General features: G+C 35.5%; 1 protein-coding gene across 5 annotated transcripts in view; it reads left to right on the top strand.

Moving 5' to 3' along the window:
* The window catches only part of Zbtb41 (zinc finger and BTB domain containing 41), a 30,047-nt gene extending 3,209 nt beyond the window's left edge, over positions 1 to 26,838 (top strand). For 4 of the 5 annotated variants that reach the window (XM_063272091.1, XM_063272092.1, XM_063272093.1 and 1 more), the window contains exons 3-11: positions 5,643 to 5,850; positions 6,620 to 6,689; positions 8,560 to 8,707; positions 13,578 to 13,707; positions 15,072 to 15,167; positions 16,828 to 16,934; positions 18,264 to 18,369; positions 19,278 to 19,366; positions 20,684 to 26,838. In XM_063272091.1, the coding sequence (XP_063128161.1) occupies positions 5,643 to 5,850; positions 6,620 to 6,689; positions 8,560 to 8,707; positions 13,578 to 13,707; positions 15,072 to 15,167; positions 16,828 to 16,934; positions 18,264 to 18,369; positions 19,278 to 19,366; positions 20,684 to 21,339 (1,610 nt within the window). In that variant the 3' untranslated portion in view covers positions 21,340 to 26,838. The remainder of the gene's footprint in view (positions 1 to 5,642; positions 5,851 to 6,619; positions 6,690 to 8,559; positions 8,708 to 13,577; positions 13,708 to 15,071; positions 15,168 to 16,827; positions 16,935 to 18,263; positions 18,370 to 19,277; positions 19,367 to 20,683) is intronic. The other variant, NM_001191670.1, reaches the window with a different exon arrangement.
* The last annotated feature ends 921 nt before the right edge of the window (positions 26,839 to 27,759 follow it).

Raw genomic sequence — 27,759 nt, forward strand, 5'->3', positions numbered from 1 at the left:
ACTGATGATGATATTGTTACATTCTGCACATGAAATGATTAAGACAACCTCAGTGTCATCTGACCTTGGAAAAGAAATCATGCAGTTTGATATATGACTGTTCTGTACTGGGTTATGCATGCTGTTTGCATAGGTTAAAATTCGTCTTATAAGATATTTGTAATCATTTGCTCTCCAAGTAGGTATAGACTGGCTTTGCAGTGACAAACGTTTCTTTGCTTTTATAATGCCTTTTGAATGTATTGCTAAGGATACTTTGCAGAATCCAATATAGTGATTATTAATACTTTTACTCTTTCATACACAGAAAAATGAAACAACTTCTGAATAACTTAGGCCATGGGAAAAGTGTATGTGCACAAGAACCTTGTCAATCCTGGTAGCAAATGTCTCTAGCTCTATCAGTATGAGGATATACACAGAGAGCAACTTTTTGGGGCTGAGATACTTGGGAACGTTTATCTTGGAACATTTTATCTGCCCTATACATCTTAGACTTTGTACTCCCTGCTTGTGGTATGCACAAACTTTAATTAGCCTGATTTGACTTGGAAATCGGTGACCAAGGGTCAGTTCACTACAGGCACTGTAGGTCTAGCACATGGGTCTCAGACTGTTGCCTTGAACAGTCAGCCCGTGAGGTACTTTGTTGAGAGAGTGCTTTGAGCTCCAGTAAGTTTAGAAAACTATAACACACAGTCTGTTTTAATGCAATTCTGTAATAGTACTAGAAATATAGTTAATTCCTCTAAACCTAGCTTTTCCTCAAGTCACTATAAACAAGTTAACGTACAAGTGGCCTTTTAATGCCCTCCAGGAAACTTGAGTTATATTCATGAATTCAGAAAATACTACCTATGATTGAAGCTAATAAAGCAAGAAGTTTGCAAGTATCTTTTTCCAAATTCCTTCCATTCTGAGAATCAGTAGATCACAGTCTACAGTTATTTCCAATTTAGTTTTCAGAATGATTTTATGTTCCACTTTTGCCCTTCTGTTGCTTGACCACACTGGGGCTTTCCTTGTACACCCTTTCTTCCTTATGGCCATTACAATAGCATATCTCTGTCTGTCTGTCTGTCTGTCTGTCTGTCTGTCTGTCTGTCTGTCTATCTAGTACTTGTTTCTATTTTTATACTGGTTGAAAAGTTTGAGCTTTTATAGGGTCACACTGCTGGGTTTTGAAATCTAGGCCTCGCATACATTGTTTAACCTGTGTGGGATTTTCCTTCTCACTAGTGAAATGAGATGTGCTGTAACAGTATGAGTGTTGGGAATTAAATGGATGGTTCTCGGGAACCACTTAAATACTACAAAGACTGTTAGCTGCCCTTGCTAATCATTAATTTAGTATTGTATGCCTGCCAAGCACTGTTCAATAGGTATGAAATGATATATTCTCTGTCCTCAAGTATCTGAGTACATGTAAAAAGTTATCATAATACAATAGAGTTCATTTTACCAGGATAAATACAGGTGATCAGGGAAATGATGACTCGCTTCATGGAACAAGTAGTATTGAACCTCAAACATACAGAATAGGTTAGTATTTACAAGGTAGAAGGATCCCTGTATGAAGGCATTGTCTGTTCTAGAAATTGCTAAGGTTTGGGTGTCTTTCGGATAAGTGAAGAGGCATAGAAAAAAAAAAAAAAAGACAGGTACTAAGAGTAGTCAAGTAAAGGAAAGCCAACTCGGGGATGACTTGAATCCTATCCAGAGGGGTTTACCTTTATCTGAAGAAACTGCTGGGATGGGCAGGGAGCTTAAAAAGGAGAGACTGACAGTGAGTTACAGCTCGATCATCTTGACCTCAGTGTGAAGATGGAAGTAAGGCAAGAAAACGAGAAACCAAGGAGGCCAGAAGGAAGCAGGGAGGCAGAAGCAGGATGCTGCTTGGATTCGGAAGGCATGGCGTTGGCAATGAAAAGTGGGGTGAGGGTAGAGCAGTGCTTGTGGTGAATGTCAACTGAGCAATTGGCCACAGCTAGAACGGAGGGAGTATGCAGAAGATACACTTGGAATGTCTTGTCTGCCTAATCTCAAAACCATTTAATAGCTGTTCTCCAGTCGTTCCTCTTAAACCATGCTCGTTCCTTTTACAGCATTTTACAATGGTCCACCTTAGATTTTTGATTATCATTTTGCTGGTCTAACTAAATCGAGGCTGGCTCAGGTAGTATGATTTGCGTATTTAGGTCAGCAAGCTCTTACTAACTTGAACGAAGTTTAAAGAATGCTCTCTGGGTTTACATTGGCTTGTGTGGACCCAGTAAGTGTTCTTTACCATGTCCTAACTTGGTTGTGTTGTTTATGAGAGCAAGTGATAAGCACTGAGATTCTGCCTGAACTATTAGCTGCACAATACATAACCCAGAGGTTTGGTTCCATTACTCGGATCTTTTATTCTTTCTGGTGCTGCAAGTAGCACTCCTGATCTAGTTATGTCTTTCCGTAGGCTCCCAGCTGTCCATCCCTCATCCAATTCTCATGTAAATATAAGTCCTTTGACCTTGCTGCCCCTTGTACCAAAAACCTACTGGGTAAAAAGCAAACTAGAGAGATGACAGATGGGCTAAGAGAGAAATTCGGATAATTTATATTTTTTGTTTCCTGTAGAAAACTGAAATCTTTGTTTGGCGTAAATCTAATCTTCTCCAGTGACAAAAATGTTTTGTGTCCCCTCTACCTCTTTATTAAACATGAGTTCTTTTGGTCTTTTTAGATGGGGGTTCTGCTTGGTTCTTAGCTAATTGTAACACTGCTGTAATTCTCTACATCTAAGGATTTCGTTTCTGTACTCTTTACCGTATGCTATATGAATAGGAGTAATTCAGAGTAGCAATATCAGGTTAGAAATATCTGTAGGCTCATTTAGTGATACTTCGTAAAAACTGCATATAAAATTTGAAAAATAATTTTTGCTGAGATATATGAGGGATAAACTTAGAAACACATCAAGACAAATTTATTCATGTGAAAACACCTTTGATTTACTACTACTTTGAGACAGTTTTTACTGAGATTTCGTTCAGAAAACTACTGTGTGCAGTTTTTTTCTGTAAGGTGTTTTTCTGTTTTTAAACAGAGACTGATAGTTTGAAAAGAACATGATTTTATATATTGTTATTATAACATCTACCACACAAATGTGAACCAATGAAATAGATTGTGAATATTAGTTTCTATTGAGGATTGTCTTTTCATACCTTACACTCCTGCCACTTGCCTTAAACCTGAGATTTACTGGGGGCTTACATTTTGCTTTTTCTTTTGGTTTTTCCTTTGTTTTTGTTTTTTTGTTTTTTTTCTTTTTCTTTAATCTCTGGAGACTCACGGGGATCTTCTGAGGCGAGCTTTCCCTCAGGCATGTCTGCTGTTCTTGTTCAGAATTTTAAATCCATGGATAAAATAGGCTCTGCAGTATGGATATGCATAAATTTAAGTTTTTCATTTCTGTGATTCTTAGTGTTATGAGAATTTTTCTTGGTCTCTTGACATCATTACATTTATTTTATTTTTTCTTCTTTTATAACTTACTCAAATTTTTATTTTAAAAACCATGCAAATTAGAAAAAAAATCACAATTTACTACATTTCCAAAATTAAAGGAGAAAATCATTGGGTTTGGGCTCTTGTTAGTATGAAGACCGGAGGCCTTTGATTGAGTCCCACATAACAGGTTGGGAATGGCTCTGTCTACCTGTAAGTCCAGAGTTGAGAGATGGACACAGGTGGGGTCCAAAAATGGTCTGGCCTCCAGATTAGTTAATGGGTGAACTTATTGTTCATTTAGAACCTCATCTCAAGACAACAAAATGGAGAACCTTGAAAAAGTCATCACTCTGTGCTTTACTCAGGTCTTGGCATGTATACACATGGGTAAGCACCCTCACATTCTCCCTTGTTTCTCTCTCTCTCTCTCTCTCTGTCTCTCTCTGTCTCTCTGTCTCTGTGTGTGTGTGTGAGAGACAGACAGACAGACAGACACACACACACACACACACACACACACACTGTTGTATTTGCCCATTTTGAGCTATTTAAAATTTTTTTATTAATCTTTTTTAGTGGTCTAAGGTGAGTAATTAAAAATTTAAGTCTAACTATTCCTACTTAATGGTTTTGATATTTAAAACATATCTTAAATTTTATTTCAAAATAGAAAAGTTTTGATTTTTACTGTAATAAAAATGCTACTAATTACTAGTATAAGATCTTTACAGCTGTAATAATGTTTATAGAAAATGAACGGCTGCTGCACATTTTTTTTTTATTTTGTTACACCTCATCTTTTCAGGTTACTCTTCCTGTCACATTTGGGACCAAGAAATTAGATTCATGCATATGGGAGTTGATAAATTATTTTCTAATCCTAAGAATCTAAAGAGGCTAATAATAATAATGACTGATATTTACTAGTGTTTACTCAGTACTAGAATGCTTTAAATATCATCTATATTAATTCATTTATTAGATACAGTTTCATAAAGTGCTGCTAACTCGGGTACTAAGAGTAAATTTTCAGCTTAACTAAGCTTAGCTAACTGAGGAGGGGCCAGTTACTGACGGTGCTGTCTGGATACACGGATGTGTAAGAGGATAAAGATGAATCTGCAGAAATTCTCTATCTGTGCTTTGTTGGGATAAAGAAGACTTGAAGCAGAGAAGTTATTTGTTCCAGGTCACACATTTCTGCTAAGGTGATCACCTATGATCACCTGACCCGTGATCACCTATGGTGCTTTCGTCTCTAGTGATGGAAAGAATTTTTTGCTAAATAAGAATGTAAATCAATTAAGGCCATCCACTTGTCTGTCTTTGTCCTTTTCTTGTTGAGCAGACTGCGTTACAATTTCTTGGTCATTTCTATTAGAAATACCTGTGTGATAGGCTCTGAGTGGATAAAGATCTTAGGCGTGAATTTTACGGGTGGGACTCTGGCTCTGGATGCCTTTTATGCCTGTTCATCTTTTCTTTCTTTCTTTCTCTGATTTTACTCGTATGTGCTGGATTTAGCATTTCAGTACTAAACACACAGTCATCTATTTTTGTAAGGAGTTTTTATACAAATAGGTCATACTGTTAATTATTTGTTATTTTAATTATTTTGGGTTTGTAGCATTCTTCAAGAATGCCTTTTGTGAAAAAAAAATAAAGTAAGTAAACGTTTTTCTTCCTCATGATATTTGAATAAGATCTACTAATCCTGAGCACCAAGTTTGTGGATCTGCATAGGAAGATTAAGTTGCAGATATAGTCAATGAGAAATGATGAGTGGATATCTGGTAAAAGTTAGTTTTACATTTAAAAATACATTGAAAATTTAGAATTTGTCAACAATTTTTTTTTCAGAAAAATTTCAGCCATTAAGATTTTTAAAATCCATGAATGAGTACTTTTTTTAAACAACTTAGATATTTGAGTAAAATATACGTTAAGCAATAAGCTCAAAGTGCTGAGTCTTTGAGGCTCATTTAGTTAGAAATTTAGGTAAATAGTTTTCTTTTTAGTTATATATATGTTATATATGTATATATATATATATATTATGTTTATTAAACCACGCCTTTTCATTGCACTGCGATGTTTCAGTCACAGCACAGCAGATTCATTGAACTCAATTTTCTTCTCCCTTGTAGGGAAATATGAGAGCCACACCCGTGTGCACACAGGTGAGAAGCCCTTTGAGTGTGATATCTGTCACCAGCGTTATTCGACCAAGTCTAACCTAACCGTTCACAGAAAGAAGCACAGCAGCGAGGTAGAGTTTCATAAGAAGGAGCACAAGTGCCCTTACTGTAATAAGCTGCACGCGAGCAAGAAGACGCTAGCCAAGCACGTCAAGAGGCAAGTATCCTGCTTCGGAGCCTGCGCCACTGTCCTCCCAGTGTGAACACAAGTAACAAGAAACGTCGCTTTGTTCGTAGTTTATAAAGCCTTTTGACAGCGCGGCAGGTGTATGGCTGGGAGTGTAAAGTTTAAGATGCACTGTGATTATCCTTTAAAAAAAAATCCAGTTTTGACAAGTGTGCCTTCAGAAATTCATGACTTTAATTTTTTTTCCATATTTACTTTTACGATGGAAAAGTTCATGACTATTTAATATTAACTTTAAAAATTGAAATACCTGAAAGCATGTAGATTTTGTTTAAGAGTACATTTTAATATGTATGCTTTTCTTGATTTCTGTGTAACTTAGATATATGTATAAAACTGTTTAAGCGATGGGACCTATATTCTTAATATATGTACCTGTGCTTGTAAGAAGAACCAGTATCTAAGGTGCGTAAGGTTGCTGGTTGTTGTAATTCCATCATATGTGAAGCTGAGGCAGGTGGATTGCTGTAAGCTTACGGCCAGTTTGGGTTACAGAGTGAGACCCCTGTGTTTACAAAACCAACAGTAAACAAGTCCTATCTAGTTCTTTGTGCTTTGAAGCACAGCTTTGGTTTGTAGTACAGGCTAGCCTACAATTCTCGACCCTCTAGCGTCAGCCTCCTGAGTGTGACGTGTGTACACACTGTGATAATGTCTGATCTTGAAAGCACTGTTGACAGATTCACATGGAATACAGACTTATTTAACATATTTTCTCAATGTTTTCTTTCTTTGATAGATTTCATCCTGAAAATGCACAAGAATTTATTTCCATTAAGAAGACTAAGAGTGAGAGTTGGAAATGTGATGTAAGAATTTGTAATTTCTATTTGAAAATCAAAGTAATTGGGCTTTAAAAGTAATGGAACTTCTCTCACTTTTAGAACCTATTAAATATAGTTAATTGATTTTTTTAAATTTAGCCTGTGATGCGTTAGTTTTCTCAAACTTAGAAGTGGAGAATCTGCCTCGGTTGGTAGTTTTCCCTGATCTGCCCCTGGCATGCAATTATCAGAATTACTGTGCTTGTCTTTATAGGTGTGTATGCCAGTCTCTGACATTACTGTGGCAGACTATAAAGTATTAAAGTTAACGCCCCATTCCTGGTTGTCTGTTGCTGTATAATAAACCATGTTGAAGCTTTAGGGTCCTTAAACTGCTATTTTCCTTTTTTTCACTTTTGTGGATTCGGAACCAAAGTGGGGTCAAGGCTTTGCTTGGTATTCTTTTGGTTCTGTGTGATGTCAGTCAAAGGAGGATGATCTTGTCTGGTTTTGAGGCACTTTCTCATTGACTTACTTGTATGGCTGCCAACTTGGTGATGCCTGATGGCTGGGGTTAGTAAGGATAGGCAGTGACTTTTTGTTTTCCGTGAAGCTGCTTGGGCTTTCTTTACACTTCCAGCATGGCAGCTAGGTTCAGAGAGAGGGAGGGAAGGGGAGGAGGGGAGGGGGAGGGGAAGGAGACAGTGGTAGGAGTGGTGGGGAGGACTCGAGATCGAGCCAGGAAACATAGTCAAGGCCTTTGAAGTCCAAGATCATAACTTCCACTCCATGCTATTGGTTAAACCAGTCAGTGCTAAAACAGAGTTGGGGGAGAACAATTCAGCTGTATTTTTCTGTGGGAATAGGAACAAAATATTGGTGTTTATTTTGTCACACTCTTAGGGACTCTTTTCATTATTTAGTTGCATATAGTTTAGTATTTAATATTGCTTGTTATACATTTCATTCTAACTTGCTTATGTAGGACACTTAAGAATCATTCCCAGTTTTGATTGTGGTTTCAAGAAATCGAGGTTAATTTCTTTGATTCTATACAACATAATATCTTTAGCTTATGAGGTTTTATCGTCCTCAACTCTACAAATGATGATATTGGTAGTTTTGTGTGCTCTGTAGTATATTTTGAGCATTAAATAAAATAATCTTGGAACTGTGCCTGGTTGGTGCTGCTATCTGTTGCTATAAGAGCTTCATTCCTTTTAAGTCCCTGACATGTATCACGTTTTTATAAACCATCTTTTCTTATTTCTGAAAACTTCAAGATAAGTGATTTCTGTCATTTAATTATAATCCTAATTAAATAATGTGATAATAATGCTAAAAATCTTTTCATCCCTGATATAAATTCCGGAAATAAAATTTGGGTTTATTTCGTGGATTAAAAAATTGATATTCAGGGCTAGAGAGGCGGCTCGCGGTTCAAAGAGCCCACTGCTCTTGCAAAGGACTCATATTTTGTTGCCACCTGCATGACATCTCATAATCATCCATAAACCAGTCCATGGGCTCTAACGTCCTCTTGTGACCTCCATGGACACCAGGCATGCATGTGCTACACATACTTATATGTATGCAAAACACTCACATGTATAAAATAAATCTTTGTGTTTTGAAAAGAAATTGCTGTCTAGAATTAAGACACTAAGTATTTTACAGCCATGTTAAACATACAATATGGCCTTACTTTAGGGTTAATTTAGCATAATTTGGGACTATAATTCTAGTGTTTATTTTCCTCCTTTCCTAGCACAGGTAGAAAATCGATTATCTTTTGGTACTTTTTTTGTTGGAAGATACTTCTCTTGAATGTAAATGTTTTATCCTTGTTATAGCCTTTGTATTTTAATTCATGCTTAAATTAAAGTAGTTCCATTTTATGTATACTTTCATTTAGATTTGTAAGAAATCTTTTACTCGAAGACCACACTTGGAAGAACACATGATTCTGCATTCACAAGATAAACCTTTTAAATGTACCTATTGTGAAGAACATTTCAAATCCAGATTTGCACGGTTAAAGCATCAAGAGAAGTTCCATCTAGGTAAGTTATACTCTTGTAAAATAGTCATCTACTTTCTGATTGTCTGACTCTCGAAGAGCTCACTACTATTAAACTTTACTTTTTCCTCTTAAAAATCTGTATTGTTTGGAGAAAGGAAAGAAAAGTGTAAAATGAGTAATTATAATCTCAAAGATATGTCTTTTTGTTCAAAAACAGTTTTAGGTTCATAACAAAATTGAAAAAGTGCAGATAGCTCTTGTACTGACAGACTCCACAGACAGCATCATCCCTCATCAGCATCCTCACCACATGGTTACCACCCTTTACATGCATAGCATCATCCCTCATCAGCATCCTCACCACATGGTACATTTTAAAAAATGATGAACTTCCAAGTTTTGGTACTTAATTGTAATATGGCTGTTATTATCTGTTTGCAAGTTTTGTTGATAAAAACCTAAGAACTTAAAGAAAACCTCTATTGGCCTGTTAGAATGTATACAGTTTGTCTTCTAATTTTCTTCTTAAATGGTTGTACCATTTTTAATTCTCACCAGCAAGGATTAGAGCTTCATTACTATAGTATTTAACATTTAGTATCCTCAGAACTCTGCTTACTATATCATTGCTTTTATTTGCATTTTTCTGGAGATATAGTGTGGAACAACTTTTCACGTGTTTGTAATTTGTCCTTGGTGTTCTGTTAAGTCTTTATGCCTTTTGTTTAGTGGATTTATTTGTTTATTTTTATTGTTGAATGTTGGGAATTCTTTTTAAAAGCACGTAGATATTTGTGTGTGTCACATTTTCCTATTCCTACATGGTGATAGTGAGACAAGTAGGAGTCGGTCTCTCTTTCCACTGTGTGCGTCCCAAGGATGGAACTGAAGTCATGGGATTCAGTGCAACCACCGTTACCTGTGGAGCAATCTCTCTGACCTGAACATACTTTTAATTTTTTTAAAGATTTATTTTTATTATTTTAATTATGTGTGTGTGTGTGTGTGTGTGTGTGTGTGTGCGTGCGCACATGTGTGTTCTTGCTGTGTGTGTCCATGGAGGCCATAAAAGGGGGAGTATTGCATATCTTGAAGCTGGATTTATAGGTGGTTGTAAATTATCCAGCATGCATGAAGAGTGATCAAATGTTAGTTCTTGGAGTATTTGGTTATGAAGTGGTGTATGATCCAAACTCCTTTTTATATGGATGGGCTTAATAGCAAACACTTTTTACACAAAAGCACGGTGTGAACCAACAATGAGCTGACAAAACCAATGTAGATTTAAGCTGTATTAGTATTTTACATCTTTCAGAATTAAATTAATAATCTTTTTTGAATTGATCTAGAAAATTGTACTGGGTACTATATTTAAAGTGGATATTGACAAGTATAGAAGTGAGTAGCCTGATTTATTTTCAATTTCACGTTTGTGTTTTTGTTTTTTGATGAAACAATGCTTTAAAATTATGTCAGTGAAAAACTGTTAAAGGATCTTGAATTGTTATTGCCTTGATCAAAGTGTCAGATAACTTCAAGGCGTTATTGTGATTTGTGATTATAATATAGAAAGCACTTATTGCTAGAAGGTAGTTTTTTTTAGCTTAACTTTTTCCAAGTATTTTTTTTTTTTGTTTATTTGTTTGTTTTGACTAAGTTCAATCCTAGTAATTCTAAAGCAGGAATAACTGCTTTGTGTTTGTGTTTGTCCATTTGTGGTTGTTTGTGGTGTATGCACATGTGTATGTGCAGGTGCCTCTCATTTTGAGCATGCAGAAGCCAGAGGAAGAGGAAGGGGAAGGTGTCTCATGTCCTATACTGTCACTCCACCATATTCCCTATAGACAGTGTCTTTCACTGAGCCTGGACCTAGGCTGGTGACCAGCAAGCACTAGCCAATCTTTCTTTCTTGCCTTATAACACTGGGGTTACAGTTGCGCTGTCCGTGCCTGCCTTTTGACCTGGGTTCTGGTGATTTGACTGTAAGGTCTTCATTCCTGCTCAGGAAATGTTCCGATTCATTGTGCCATTTCCCCACCCCACTGCCTGCTTGTTATTGGACAACTAGTTTGATTTGAAAACTATAGTTGATTTTTTCTTTTTGTAAAAGTAAACTGGCAGATTTTTTTTGATTCTACCTCCATTTCTGTTAATGATTTTCTATATCAACTTCAATTAAATGTATCATTTAGTAGCCACTATTTGAGAAATATCAGATAGACTATAGTTCTAAGTTATAAAGTTAGTCCACTATGCATTCTTAGAGCTTCAAAGTTTTAAGGTAACCAGCATTATTCTTTTCTATGAGCATATCCTGAACTGGATAACTATTAGAGCTTTTGAGCAGGATGTTTCTAAAAGTAATTCGTTGTTACTGTTGTTAAACTATTACTTGTTTTTCTATTATACCTAGTCTATTTTACCTAGTCTCAATAAGAGAAATGATACAGAAACGGTAGACAGTGAAGTTTAATTAATGTGCTAAAGCTTTAGTTATAAAGGTAACTGAAAAAAATACTCTAGGAAAGATACTGATATTCAAATTAGTAAAAACCACCCATGGAACAGCTGCTGGCTATGTAACAAGTTCTGCCTTAGTGTCCAGGGAGATTGTGGCTCCTGATTAGAGTACAGTGCAGCACGTAATCAAGCAGGTCAGTAAACCTTAATTCTCTGCTCACACATGCTTAGTTACTGTGTGTAATTTCTATATGAGGTGACATTTATTAAGAAGAACTTACAGGTATGGTATCATTTAAAGAGTAAGACTTCATAGTGCAGTACATTTGTATTCCAGATGTAAAACAGTCACCACAAAGGTCATTTGTAATAGGTTTGAGTTTATATTCTCTTTTTCTGAATATGTGTTATTTCTAGTACTGTAGTTACTATTTTCAAGAACTCTGAGTATTCTATTTTTGAAATAAATATAATGGGCTTATATTTTTTTCATTATATTTAAGAAAAATATTAAACATAGGCTTGGGCATTTCTTTTTTCTTTTCTTTTTTTTTTCTCCCCTTAACTCATGACGCTAATGTGTGGTGGCTGGCGATGTGGCTCAGTCCTAGAGCAGATGTATGGCCTGGGAAGCCCAGGACTTATCCGTAGCTCTGTAAGGATAATGAATAGACAACAAAGGAGGTGTTTAGTGACAGGTAGTAGGTCACTTTTCACCCTCCTTCTACACGTCCATTGCTGTGAACTGCTTAAGCTTCAGGTGAGTGATTCCTGAGAATCACAGCACTTGAAATGATTCTTGAAACAGTTTGGTCCGTGATCACTGTCTCCAGAGTGCTTGCCTTTGTGGATCTTATCTACTGTCCTATGCAGTGATGGTGCAAGTGACGAGGAGCTCCTGTTGTATTCAACAGTACATTTGTACTGTCTCTGTTAGGACTGTATGTCCTGTTGAGGAAAGAGAGAGAGAGAGAGAGAGAGAGAGAGAGAGAGAGAGAGAGAGAGAGAGAGAGAGAGAGAGGGAAGGAGGGAAGGAGGGGAGAGAGAGAGAATGGAACAGTTAAGGGAGAGCTTTTAATATATGTGTGTTTGTAAGTGTGAGATATATAGTCAGATCAAAAAGTTCAGATCTAAAAATTCTATCCTATTTATGGACTTATTTTGAAGTTCTACCTGATGGTAAGATTCTAGCTTACTGTCAAATAAAGAGTTGAGATAAGCTGCTTACATGCAAAACTGAGTATCCAACATGGGGGAAAAGTGGTTTTGGAGAATGCTAACAAGTAACACATCAGCAATACGAAGGTAGATGCTGTTCCTTCCTCGTTCTGTGGGACAGCAACTGAAAAGAGAGTCTACAGGGTCCAAGGACTTTATGAGTGCATGGTTAGTGCTTCACTTAACTCCTGCTTGTCATATAGGCTCATCTTGGCTGTACATCTCATGGCTTTATTTTCAGTTGTACAAATACTGCCTTTGCCTTCCCAACTATTTGGAGACCTTTTCTTTCCTCAGTGCAGGCAGGGAGGGAGGGAGCTCTCATAGTACTAGGAATGAGTCAGTAAGTATTTGTTGAATGAGTTAATAAGTAATAAATTCAAATCCCACGGTCAAAGAAATATACACTTTAAATAAGAATGTTTAGTGTACTGACTAATAATATAGTTTTTGAAGTCTCATCTCACTTTGAATATAGAAATGTCCTATGTCCATGGGCCAGATTTGCTTTAAGTAGTTTCTGAACACATGTCCAAGTTCTCAGTCTTGCCCTTGTACTGTTGAGTAATTCATTGTAATTCCTACTTCACTTCATTTTCACAAATTCTGAACTACCATCCTTCAAACAGTTTCCTTAAGCTGTGTCTGCCACTGCCTTTTGCTGTGTTTTTGCTTCAGCTTCCTATTCTGTAGAACTTACTGTTTCCAGTTACCTTCTCAATAAATAGTAAAATTCAGAACCAGGTAAGGTCTTTGTGTTACGGAGTCACTGACAAGTGTGGGTTTAGTTTGGTAAGAATGGGCAGAAATGTGTCACAGTGTTTTCTCAGTGTTGCTGACAAATTGTTCTATGTGAACAGCAGGTTATTTCCAAATAATGAACTATTCACTTTTTCATTTTTTCAAAAGTTCCCATTGCTGCTTTATATAGAAATTGTGTGTAGTATTTTCTATTTTGATTCAGTCTAGCTTAAAACTAGAAATTATCCATTTCAGTTAATGAATGCATTAGAGTATTCAAAATGAACATATTTGTGTCACATTTTTGGGCCTAAGGTCTAGAAATGCCTTTCAGGAATAAGTGACCTCGAGGGGAAGAGAATATAAAAACATAATTTCAGACTACTAAGGATTTTACCTCCATGCCTGGTGGTGGTAGGAACAAACTTGTGGTACCTCTGTTGAATAATTTAATATGTCTTTAAATTTCAAATATATGCTATTTTTTAAAGGACCCTTCCCATGTGATATATGTGGTCGTCAATTCAATGACACTGGAAATTTGAAACGTCATATAGAATGTACTCACGGTGGAAAGAGGAAATGGACTTGCTTTATTTGTGGGAAGTCAGTTCGAGAAAGGTAAAGTTATCTGTACACTCAGAAAGTTGAAGCACTTACATGTGATATAAATTATTAATAAGTGGTATAGGAATTAGGTAACTTGGGAAGTAAGGTACTAGAATTATGCTTTAATTTAAAATGTAAAAAGACAAGAAAGCAATTACAGAAATCAGGATTTGCAAATTTAGATGATTGGCTTACTATATCCTTTTTTTCCCCTTCATCTACTGGCATGTCAGGATGGCCTTGTGAACTCTCAGAACCTGCAGAGGGATTTCCTCTACAGGCCCTGGTCATGCTACCTTCTGGATCCCTATTGACCTAATTACAATGGCAACATTGTTAGGACTGTGCTAGCAATTCAGCTTTCAAAAGCCAGTGCTGTCTTTTATAATAGAGGGCATGTGAGAGAAGTAAAACAGAAAGGCATGGTAAATATGAGTGGTTGTTTCTGAGGAGAGAGGAGAAGGAGATCAGTGAGATATCTGACTGCATGGCATCGTCTGCCTCCTGACTTGAGTGTATGTTTAATGCTCTTCTTGAAGAACAGATATATAGAACTTTTGTGTAGTTTTCAAGCCAGGCTTAGTGACACACACCTGCAACCCCAATGCTAGCAAGTCAAAGCACGTTGCCTATAAGCTTGTCACTGGAATTACCTTGTGAAACACTAGGCCAAAATTAAAACCTTCAGTGTAATTAAACTTCATGGCCTACACTTAGAATTAGAAGTGCTGATTTAATAATATAAATTATGAATATGGTAGGGGAGTTGGGAAATCATTATGACACTTAATATAAAATCCTCTTTACAGATTCAAAAATTTATAAACTTATTTTCCCCTTGTAGAACTTTATATAAAAACTAAAGTTTAAACAAAAGTCAAAAAAGAAAAACAATAAAATGAAGATAGATACTTTTCTGTTTACTCTAGCTGCCTTTTTACATAAGCGTAGAATCCTGTGCAGGGGTATTTTCCACAGAGCTGGGCACAATTAATCTCCTCTCTCTTGTCAGGTGTCAGTGGCTCTTGTAGACTAGCACCATCTGCTGGCAGAGTTCCAGCTCATGGTCTGCCTTTTAAAGTCACCTGGCAGAAGTCAGGAGCACTTCTCTCTCCCTCAGTAATTTTGTCCATTCTTACTTAGCCCTTGTAGTGTGTAGAAAAATTTCGAATGTTAGAACTACAGGTTTGCTGGCCAAGTACCTGCTGAAATAATGGTCAGACTGTAACTCTCCATTGTGGTAAGGGGTTTGGTATCTGTATTGAGTATGTACATTGATATTAAACGAGTTGACTGTGAGTGTATCTGTATTATAAAATATAAGATTAAGGACTCTGTAATATATAATATGCTAAACTTTTTTTTTTTAAACACAGAACTACTTTGAAAGAACATTTGAGAATACACAGTGGAGAAAAGCCTCATCTTTGTAGTATCTGTGGGCAAAGTTTTCGTCATGGAAGCTCATACAGGTCAGTCAACTTACCTTCCCCTGTATTAAATGAGATAAAATTACAGGATGCCTAGGTCTGTTTTACTTTAGGTGCTTTGTTCAGTTAAAGCCTTTCTTAAACTTAGGATGTATAGTTAGGGAAGACACTTTACTGACTAGACTTTTGTTTCTACAACTTTAATTTTCTTCATTCTGCATATAAAATACTAAATTTTCGTCATTACCAACTTTACCAAATTCTTTATTGAGCTCTCCTTAAACATTTAATTATTTGTCTGTGAGTGAAAGTAGTATTAAAACTATGGTGTTTCAACCTTTGAGTGTTTTCTCATCCTTTGTAATAGAAGAGTGGATTTTTTTTTCTATCTTATATCTTTTTTTATCATTTTATTTTTTTTATTTATTTTTTTTTTTATTATTAACTTGAGTATTTCTTATATACATTTCGAGTGTTATTCCCTTTCCCAGTTTCCGGGCAAACATCCCCCTCCCCCCTCCCCTTTCTTATCGGTGTTCCCCTCCCCACCCTCCCCCCATTGTCCCCCTCCCCCCAACAGTCTAGTTCACTGGGGGTTCACTCTTAGCAGGACCCAGGGCTTCCCCTTCCACTGGTGCTCTTACTAGGATATTCATTGCTACCTATGAGGTCAGAGTCCAGGGTCAGTCCATGTATAGTCTTTAGGTAGTGGCTTAGTCCCTGGAAGCTCTGGTTGCTTGGCATTGTTGTACATATGGGGTCTCGAGCCCCTTCAAGCTAGAAGAGTGGATTTAATGTGGAGCTAGGATAAGACGAAGGACTCTGGAGTCCTCACTTGTAGATGGCCGTATGTGCTCTGTTACTTATTTGTTTTATATCTGAATAACCATAACTGCAGGTCTGAACATGTGGGAATTGCCCTCTAAATAGGTAGTATTTGCTAAGAGATACGTGTGATTTCAATCATGAAGAGATTATCTTCTCTTTGCGTTTGACTGGTTTTGGTTATCGTAAAATCAAGACTTGTTTTAGAACTTTGACAAGGAAAGCTATTCCTTTTACTCCGGTATACAAGAACTTTGTGGGAATAGAAAGGATTCAAACTAGGTAAAATTTAGTAACCTAGCCCTTCTGTTGTTTATCTTTGAATTGGAAGCACCATTCTTTAGTGTAAAAGAAAGTAGTAAAAGTGTAATTTTTATATGTCAGTAATTATGTATTATAAGTATGTAATTTTTATAAAATACAGTGGTTTATAGCTCTCAGTTTCTGTACGGTGTCAGTTTTGCAGAGTACTATAATCATCACTTATCTGGTTGCTGTCATTATTGTGTACTTATTTATATATTTATCCATTTGTCTGATTTTAATTCCTGAACTATATCCTTGAGACTCATACCAATAACACCCCCAAACATTTGGTCGTGCTGGTGAGACAGGTCTAAGATCCAAGCACTTAGGAAGTGTCTAGAACTGATATGGGATATGCACATTTCAACGTACTCTTTTAGAAGGTGAATAGAAACCCTCAGATCTTTGTTTAAAAGGTGGGGCAGGACCCTCAAAGCCACTGATGCAGAGCAAATGATTGTGAGAGCGGTTGAGCAGACAGCCTAGTTTCATTCCTTTTCCTCACTTACTCAGAATCAGGTATTTTCTTTCTACAGCAGGTTCAGCAGTTTCTCTTCCTTTATGTTTGCAGGCTTCACTTACGCGTGCATCATGATGATAAAAGATACGAGTGTGATGAATGTGGGAAGACATTCATTCGCCATGACCACCTCACAAAGCACAAAAAAATACATTCAGGTAAGTTGTACTTTGTATTGCTGTTTCCTAAATTGTTTTGAAAAAACACTGTGAAGGACGTGATATTGGCTCTCTTGCTCTTCTCTGCTCTCTTCCCTCTTCCCTTTGTCCCCCTCTCCCCATTCCCCTGCCCCCTTCCCTCCACATGCTCATGGCCAGCCTCTATTCCTCTCCTCTTCTACTCTTCTTCTCTCATTAAACCTCTCCACGTGGAAAAAAAAGGACATGATGCTGCTTTCTATTTATGCTAACTTAGTTTGTAGTAGTTTGACATTTGTTGATTACCCCTTCATAATGCTGGTTTTGTATCCTTTCTGTAAAAGCATCTGAAAATAAAGAGATTTTGAGCCTTATGTTTGGAAAATAATACCTTTATAATCCTGACCAAATTTTCAGACCTTTACATTATAATTTTTATACTAGGGGCTTTTCCTCTCCGTTTGATGTTCAGGGAGTGTTAGTAGATCCAACTGTGAGTGCAGTAATGGAAGGAGCCATCTCCCTGAGCACAGTAGAACAGGTGACTACCCTCATTACTACAACATTCCTTAAATATGAAGTGTGACAGGTTTCTTAATGGTCACAGCCAGGCAAATTGTAGCCATCATTACTTCTAAGAGATTAAAGGTCTCATGACAGTTTAATCTCGACTACACATTTTCATTTCAGATAAAGAAAGTCTAAATTTGTAATTCTAGAAGTCACATGCATTAATTGCACTTTGGTACTGAGACACTGATCTTTAAAGATTAACCTTTATTTTGATGTGTAATAATAGGTAATCAGCTGGATTTTCCATTATATTTATATGTACATTTATATTTTGGTTCATTGCAAATTTAAGAAATCTCCATAGATGAAGCTATCTTAAAATACAAAGATCTGAAAATGTTCAGGTCCCTTTTCTAAGTAGTTAAGTAACTCATCTGAATTTAATGTATATTCATTCGAGGTGTTTTATATCTAGATAATATAAGGTATTGATAATCTAATCAATACCTTAGGTTTGAAGTAATTTTTATCTTGTTCTGCTATATTAAAAAAAAAGTTAGGTGTCTACCACAGAAAGTTACTAATTTCTTTTCCATGTGATCAAAACATCCACATCATAAAATTAGGCATAGGTTCTTTGGGAAAGATACTTGCTTAAGTGGTATTTAGAAAATGACTCAGATTAAAGGATAGCTTTGTTTTTCTGGTCTATTTCCCATCAAATCATCTTACTGTTTGGTCATTATTTCTCTAGAGAAAATAAAAAAATAAAGCTTAAATGCTTATTATGATTAAAAAAAAGTATGTGGGCCTTTTTTTTTTTTTTTTTTTTTTTAGGTGAGAAGGCTCATCAGTGTGAAGAGTGTGGAAAGTGTTTCGGTCGCAGGGATCACCTCACTGTCCATTACAAGAGTGTGCATCTGGGGGAGAAGGTGTGGCAGAAGTGAGTGCATGAGCCCCTGTCCTCTTCACTACATTGGCAGAGTCCCGAATGGAGGGCATTTAGGCTTTTTATTTGTTCTGTTTAATTTAGTCAGGTTAATCATCTCTGTTTCTTCAGTTGCCATATTTCTCTAAAGTCTTAAAGAGCTATCCTATTACTCCCTCTCTCTGTACCTGACTCAGAGGGCTAGGAAGGGATAGGCACTGGATTTCACTTAAGTGCTACTCATTTCACAGTCCTGACAAGTACAGTTTGAATTTAACATTAACTTCATACTTACTGGGCATTCCACTATGCTGTTAACTAGGTTAACTTTCAGACCATTTATAGCTTTACTTATATGTGCGTGTATAAAAACAAAGGGTTCATATATAATTTGTTTTTTGATTTAGGGAAAAAGTTTATTCTTAACTTCTAGTAATATTTGTTAGGTGAACTAATGAGAGCCACATCAACTTGGATGAATACAGACATTGAGATTATTTTAGTTTTTTTAAATCAGTCTCAGTATTTGTTTCCTTAACTGACTGACATAATTTACTTAAGGTGAAATTCAATTTTTATTGTGTATTTCTATAATCTAGTAGTCATTATCACCATAAGAAAATTTTATTATAAGCTTTTTGCCCTAGCACTTTTTGCCATTTAGTTAGTAATGATGTAATTTTTATTCTTTTGCCTGCATTTTTTTCTTTGTATATTGAATAACTGATTAAAAGTTCTTTTGTTCTCACAAGTTTTTTTTTTTAATTCTTTAATAAAATATAACTGGAGAAAGAAGCTCTGGATTTCTAAGTACTGCTCCTCCTCTAGACTTGAATGTTTTATGTTGTGACAGTTTATATGGTTGCACTGTTGTCAATTATATTATCCATTAAATTTTATAGATAACTCATTTACTTTCTTAGATATAAAGCAACATTTCATCAATGTGATGTTTGTAAGAAGATTTTTAAAGGAAAATCAAGTCTGGAAATGCATTTTCGGACACATTCAGGTAATATTTAAGGGTACTTGATGCTGATCTCTGTGTAGTTATTAATATTGAAACATCTAGATGTGTTTTGACTCAAATCTTTATATAGTTTTTTTTTAATTTGTTAAAGTTCATGTCATGAACATAAGCAATGTTTTCACTTTCTTCTCAATTTCAGAGTTTTGGGAAATTCCTTTTTGTAGAAAATTAGCCTGTGTTGCAGTACCTTCTGCTCTGTGGTTCTGTGTGAACTTTGGAACAGTTCCTTAGGCTTCTGTTATTATTTTCTTCTTTTAGAAGTGATACTTCTATCTCCTGACTCATTAAGTTGTGGTGTCTGGGTTTTCTCCTATAGGTATGTAGAGCCTTTAGGCATTTAGAAGGCCTCTCTCAATGCACTCACTCACTTTCTAATGAAGTATAGGGGTACATTGATTTCATTTTCACTCATACCCAAAATTTTATTTTTTTCTTAAATCAAGAAGTTTGTTTACACTTAAAATTGCTTTGTTTTATACTCTGTATTTTTAGAGCTGCTACTCTGATAGAAACAAGTAATTACATTGTGAATGTAGGAGTGGAAGTGAATCAATTTGGGTAATTTAGATACCAGAGTTAGTAAAGATACAATGATGCTGCTAAAAGCAGACTCTTTAGATTATTTCTTCCCCTTGTATTCCCATCATAACTACAGCAGTTTTACTCTACGACCGAGTGGAAAGACATCTCTAATTCTAAGCAAGTTTGAAATAGCCAGACACACTGAAAGAGTTTTAGGAGTGCATCTATAGGAGTGTAAACTGGAGAAACTCTGTTAATGCTGTTTTTTTTTTTCACATCAGTTATTAATAAAAAACAAATAGAACTCGTGAAATTGATGGTGAACTCACAATTACACTGAGACAGTTGAAGGTTTAATTCATAGCAATTGATTTTGACCATTAAGTGTTTCAGTTTAATAAACCTTTTGTGTGTTTTTTTAGTAGTGATAAAGTAATAGTGATAATAGGGCTTACTAAGCACTTACCATTATACTGAGAATAGACTAAGCAGTTATTTAGCCCTATTTATTTAACTTTATTTCTTATGTAGGAACTATTGTTCCACATTGCAGGGGCTGGGCTTAGCGGTTTGGCTAGTTGGTTTATCCAGGCCTAAAGCCCAGATTATTTCGATGTTTAATTCATTAGCTATATGAGTTTGGTAGGCCGTCTTCATTTATGATAGCATAGAATACTACTGTTTTTTACAGGTATGCATGTGATAAATTTGCTACTTAAAATTTGACATCGTATCAAGTGGGTACATTATACATTAATTTTGATTTTGTTCATACAGGTGAAAAACCATACAAGTGTCAAATTTGCAATCAGTCATTTAGAATTAAGAAAACTTTAACAAAACACCTGGTTATTCACTCTGATGCTCGGCCTTTCAATTGTCAACACTGTAATGCAACGTTTAAGCGGAAAGATAAGCTGAAGTACCACATTGACCATGTTCATGGGATAAAATCTCCTGATGATTCTCTCAGTACTTCTGAGGAAAAACTCATGTCTTTGCCAATAGAGTACTCATCTGATGATAAGATCTTTCAAGCAGAAACAAAACAGTATCTGGACCAGCCCAAAGTTTATCAGTCGGAAGCCAAGACTATGCTACAGAATGTGTCTGCGGAAGTATGTGTTCCAGTAACATTGGTCCCAGTTCAGATGCCTGACACATCCAGCGATCTGGTGTCTCATACTACCACACTCCCCACATCGTCCCATGAGATGCTGCCACCACAGACGCAGCCAACTGATTATCCTCGTGCAGCAGACTTAGCATTTCTGGAAAAATACACTCTTACTCCTCAGCCTGCAAATATAGTTCACCCAGTCCGACCTGAACAGATGCTAGATCCTAGAGAACCGTCTTATCTTGGAACATTACTGGGCCTTGATAGCACAACTGCTGTTCAGAATATGTCCACTAGTGAGCATCGTTCATGAGTCAACATTCCATAGACCTCTTGATGCTTGTAAGCTGACAGTCAGAAGCTACTGGCTTTGAATGAGTAGGGCTGCTGTTTTTTCTCCATTTTTTTTTTTTTTAAATAATTTCTCAAGTCTTCAGAACAGCTTCAAATCAAGAAAAGTTTATTTCTATTGACTGAATACTTGGACACATTTTAACATGATATTAGAAGTATGATTTTTTTAAAAAAGATCATTTAGTACTAATTTTGAAATTTTAAAATTTCAGATTATTAGCTGCTGACAATGGTGGAGATATTTTTTAAATCATCAGTGGAAATTTTTTCTCTTTCTTTCTTTTTGTTTTTTTGAGACAGGGTCTTAGTTTGTAGCCCAGGGTATCCTCAATTTGTGACAGACTTTCTGCCTTAGCCAACCAATTGCTAGGATTATAGGTGTGAGCCCAAGCCAAGGTTTTTACTTCTAATCATCTATTTTTCTCTCCCATATTGCTATGAAGTTTTAAGAACCATGTAGTCTATAGGAAGGGATGTAAAAATATGTCAATAATGGCAAAATTTTAATACTAATTAAATATTTCATTCAGAATTTCAAAATTGAGTTTAGAAACTTATTGAAATTTCTTACAATTTTTGTAAGAAAATCTTGATACTTTCAGGTTGTCATCTATCTATTGTTTTTGTCATTATATTTGGGTTTTTTACAAGCCAAAATCCAAGAGCTAACAAATACAAGGTTAGCATGTTAAATGAAATGTAAAATTGTTATTTTAATCCAGATAATTGGACCTGTATTCAACTATCATAAGTAATAAATACAAACTTAGATCTAGGCACTAAATTATCTAATTGAATATATCTTAATGAAAATATGTCAGTTTCACCTACATATCAATATACATGTGCATTTGTATTTGACCACTTAGTCCACATTCATAGTCTGTTTCAGCATCTACAGATGTATAAAGAAAGACAAGTGTAACTAAATCAATGGCAGTTCAATCAAATAATGTAGTTAGCATTTCATTTCGCACATTTGGCTGATTGAAATAGGGAAACAGAATATCAGAAAAGGTGCCAAACCCATTCTTAGATTTGCCCTAACTTAACATGATGCTCAGTGCAGTACCGTTTGTGTATAGACTGACACTTAAACCAGATCTTTATTTTTGCTTTTGTGTGAATTTGTCTCTATTCTTCATTCTTGTTTTTGGATGAGGCAATGGTTGAATTCTTGATGAAAGGAAATAGGAATTACAGGAGCACTTCACAGATTAAGTTTAGGTGAAGAAAAAAATCTGCCAGAAGGGGTTGGGGATTTAGCTCAGTGGTAGAGTGCTTGCCTAGCAAGCGCAAGGCCCTGGGTTCGGTCCCCAGCTCCAAAAAAAAGAAAAAAAAAATCTGCCAGAATTATGAAATACCTTTAGATATGGGCATTTTGCATTTTTTTCAACTCACTTTCATCTTATGTAGGATGAGGTTTGTCTTGTGGGGCTGCTGATGCTTACACAGGCAGGGTTGACTCACTGTTAACATGCAGTTTGTATGTAAACTACTGGAAAAGTAGCAGTTTCAAACTTTTTCCTATTTCAATTTGTTTACACTGCTAATTGCTTTTAGCACTTTTTTGTGTGTGAATGTGTGTGTGTAAACTGTAAGGTCTTGCCTGGCCCTTGTGGGTTTTAAAAACATATCACAAATAAAATGATGAACTTTTAGTGGATAAAATGTAACCAGTAAGGAGGAAACTGTTGAAGCACTTAAGAAACAAAGGTACTTTATAGGAACAGTTGCCATATAATGTTCAAAGAGCATGTTGCAAATTGAGGCACTAACCAAAGGAGCGAAGATAAATGATAGCTATAACCCCTGAGTTTGCCTCACTTATCAGAGTTTGGTTGTTGTAATTGTCTTTGGATCAGTGAACTTAATTTTATATTATTTCTTATTGCTAAAGCATTCTTATTTACTTAATGTAGAAATGTTCTGTGGGGACTAACAATGGAGCTTGAGTCTGAGGCACTATGAGTCCTAGACTTATAAATCAAGTTCAAGAGGACAGATTTGTGATTTTTATCCTAAAGGCAGATAAGGTTTTTAACTAAATATCTTACTGAAATGAAAACATCATACGTATAAAATGTACTTTGCTTTAGAGATAAGCTAATGTAGAAAAATTAGGGTTTATCAGAAAAGGCAAATGTTATATATGTGTTTATGTGCATGATAAATTGTACATTTTGGCAGAAAAGGAGGCTACAACATTTCACAGTGGATATATTGCCTTGGGTTTTGAAGGTATTTAAGGTTCTTTCAATAATGATACTTTAACATGTTAAATATATGACTTAATTTTAGGAATTGGTTTACATAGGACTTTTTATGAATATAGCTCTTATGTAAAGTGACATACAATTGTATAATTGTACTTAGCTATTGTAGTAGAAAAGCTGGAATAGTGTCTGTTATCTAAAATATTTTCATGTTATCTCATTTGAACCTCGTAAGCAGTTTTGAAATAGAAAGGAAATGACACATTTCCATTTTAGAGAGATAGGACTCATCATGACTCTACTCTCATGGCAGACTGCCTTTAGTGGAAGGAGGAGACCCCATAGCATTAACCAGTGCTTACTGGGTCAAGTCCTGCGTTCTCTTGGTCCTATTGCAGACTGGAGGTAGATAGTTTATATTTAGGAAGAAATATTTAGGAAGAAATAAGTAAACCCACAATAATGAAAAAAATTACCTGTTCCCTCTGGTTTCCAAAAATGTAAGAACATGGATTTGAGTAAGCTGAATGTATATTAGTATTTTAAGTTGGCACAAAAATTATAAAATGGGCCCCACTCTTCTTAGTTGACCTTTTTATGACTCTAAAATCATTATTTTGTAACTATGGTTAAAATTTTGAATCTCACAAGTAAGTTTAGCCTCATTGTGAATATTTTATTTTGTGAGTATAATTTATTGTTTTAAATTAATTTTGATAGATATGTTAGCACTTAATCTGTAAATTGAATAAGTTATTGAGTGCAGAAATTTATTAACTTACTGTCTCTGACTTAATGCACCAAAGATTTTGAGTAGGTATTGAATAGTTTAAAAGAATTTAAATTCTTTGTTGTTTGACTATATATTTGTCCAAAGAAGCACAGCTGAAGTTCTTGGATACTGAATTTTAAAAATTGTTAGTTTGAATACTGAGATTAAGTATTAAGTGTTTGTGTTTATATGTATAAAATAAGTAGAGGAAAATACTCTGGGAACATTCATACTGACCAACCAGTTACAAGTGAGAGTACTCATTTCTCTCCGTTTAGTTGAGTACAGTTTTTTAATGAACACTATTCAATAATTTTATATTTTACACTACATTATAAAAATAATTTCTGCCTTAGAGGTTTTTTGGTTTTGACAGCCTAAAAATACCCCTTAACCCGTAGGGTTTGTTCCTCATGCCAGCAAGATACCTTCATGCTACTACAAAAGTAGAAATGTTTGCAGACTTTTAATTTAGAACTTTACTGCTGGGCAAAAGAGGAATAAAAAAATACCATTTTAAACTGGTGCTTTAATAAACTGACTGCCTTTTAAGTGATGGTAACATAAAAGAAGTACACTAATTCCTTTCAACTTTAAAAAAGTGTCAAAACCACCTTTATGGAGTGACTATAAAGTGTTAAGGGCTAATCAGTTCCACCCGTTGCTTTTCACTCAATCCCAGGTTACCTAAACACAACTAACCTGGTACATTTATGAGCTTGAATGTTCTTCCTACAATATCACTCTAATTTATTATTTATCAAGAGGTTTTGAACATTAGTTCTTTAAGAGTGTCCTTTTAGACCATCTTTTCTGAATCAAATACTTTGTACTTTTTCAGAGATGTGTAGTTATGTAGCATTTTTCTCTGTTGCCTAGATTGTACTGGTAAATAAAGGACTTGTTCCTTTTGTTTAATTTTTTGGTTCTGAGTCTTAATATTCCTGTTGCCTGCTGGCTGGGCAACAGCCTTTTATGTGTTAACTTAGGAAAATTGGTGTTGAGTGGTAGTGTGGACATTGGTCTTCAGGATTTACATGTCTTCTTTTAAGTTTGTACTGTGGCCTTTATAGCTACTGGAGTCACTCCTCAGCCTGTCTGGATGTTTAGCAGAATCTGACAGAAGAATAGTATGCCTGCTCCTCTTGTTACTGTCTATCTCTGATTGCTCTCCTTTTAAGTGACTTGTTAGGAGGAACACACAGCTCTAAACTGAAGAATTAGTTCACCTTTCCTGAACTGAACATGGTTGATGGTGTGAGAAGAGCTGCTGTTAGCAAGCAGCAACATCCTAGTCAACACCTAACTTGAGTTGATGACTCAGGAAAAAGCACGGCTTTTCAATAGTCATGTTTGGACATATTTAGTGCCAAATTTAAAAAAGACTGAAAATGCATTACTTAATAAGGAGTAAGTACTGTTTCTAAATACTTAAGTAGAATTATGTTAAATCTTACCTGCTATTAGAGTGAGTAATGGATTGATTATAATTTTCTACACAGCATATAGGTACTAGACAATTCTACATATCTCACTCATTTCTTTTGCCCATTTTTCTTTTAGTAATTTCTGTGTGTTCTTTTTTGGTGTCTTTCCATGTTTCTTACAAGTTTTACTTACCATACTTTCCCTTATGGCATCAGCATGTGTTTTGTGCTTCCTCTTTGGAAGTGGATCACTATTACTAAAGCAATAGGATTAGATTGTGTGGAAGTTGGAAGGAGGAGGATTTGGTAGGGCGGGTGTGTTTATGTTCAACTAATTCATGCTTTAACTTACTGTATATTGATCTTAAGTCTATGACCTTTGAGAGATCCCCAAGGCATTTATGTAGAGAGAATTTAAAGATGTTATTTGGAGAACAAATGTTACTTAAGATGAAAACCTTTTGAATTTTCAAGTAAAGCTAAGCAATTTCAATATTTGCATTACTGCTGGAGATTTTGAAACGTTTCTTGAATGAAGAGCATGTGCACATCTCATTGTCACTATGCCTCTCTGATATTCCTGCTTGTATAAAGTTGAATAATGTACTGTGGTGTGATCCCTTATCCTTTTAACAGTCAGACTTTTCTCCTTGTAAGTAAAACTACTACAATTGATGAGTGTGATTGCCAAGCGCTGGATGTTTAGCTGCTCAGTGTTCTGTCATAACTGTTCTATTTAAGGGAGAAACAGTGTATATTGAAATAGAAATGCTTTTGTTTTCTGTCTCTAATCTGAATTTTTGTTTTGAATTAAGGACAGTCTTAAAACCAATTGCAAAGGAAAATCAAAAATGTCAAAATTCATTATTTTCCACTGTAAGAAAAATTTCTTGAGTTTAGTATTTTGTCTCGTGTTTCTTAAATATAAATGTCTTTATAGCAAACATTCAGTTCTTTGTGAGGAGATGACATCTTGCGTATTAAATTAGTTCTTTGTGTTATTTTGATATTTAAAATAAACAGAGTTCTTTGGTCCTAGTAAAGCACATCCAGGTTCTTTTCAAATTACATTTTTCAGAGTATGGGATCACAATGTCTTCAGCAAGTGTCTATAAAACCATGAACAAATGCAAAACCAAGTATCTTGGGATCATTTTTGAAACAATTCTAATAAATTACATATTATTTAAAATATATTTATAAGTATATATGAAATGTATAAATGAATGGACCTTAATTTGTTCAGTGTTTTATATATAAACTCAAGTATTAGAAATTACTTTGAAGTAGTCTTATTGCTTTTGGAGAATTTAAAAGTGTAGCAAAATTCTATTACTGAAAGAATATATCCTATATAATACCAAAAGTGGGCATTCTTACCTCATTTCAGCAATTATTCATTCTGGTTTTTTGGAGGGAGGGGGCTTGCTGTAAAATGTTAACAACTCTACAGGATCTCATCCCAACCTAACAAACTCCATTTTTGTTACAGTCTTCAATGTGCCACAATTATTTGATTTTAATTACAAAGAAAGATACTGTCTAAAAAGCACAAAATAACCCAAAAAGATACTACCAGTTTTCTTTACGGAAACTTAGAGAGTAAAGCTGATTAATTCCGGGCAGATACGTCTGCCGCGGGCCTGGCATGGGTCTTCTTTCTTGTTGGTTCTTCTTGAGGCAGTGGAGGGGTAAGAGCATTGGTGGAGGGTAAGACTTTGACTTAGGAGATGTTTAGGGTTGCTGTATAATAATAGGTTTACTTCTCTAAGTCTAAGTTACTATGTTACTGTAGCTGGTTTACTTATCTATGTCTAAGTCACTATGCTCTGCTACTGTAGCTAACCTGCCTTCTGTGTTCCTCTGAGGCCAGAAACTGCAGTCTCTGACACTTAGCACCTCATTCTAAATCAGCAGGAGATGAAGTAGAGGATTAATTGCTAGAGCCTTTTCCTTTTTGTCCC

This window comes from Rattus norvegicus, chromosome 13 (assembly GCF_036323735.1).
Source record: "Rattus norvegicus strain BN/NHsdMcwi chromosome 13, GRCr8, whole genome shotgun sequence".
In the NCBI taxonomy this organism is placed as follows: domain Eukaryota; kingdom Metazoa; phylum Chordata; class Mammalia; order Rodentia; family Muridae; genus Rattus; species Rattus norvegicus.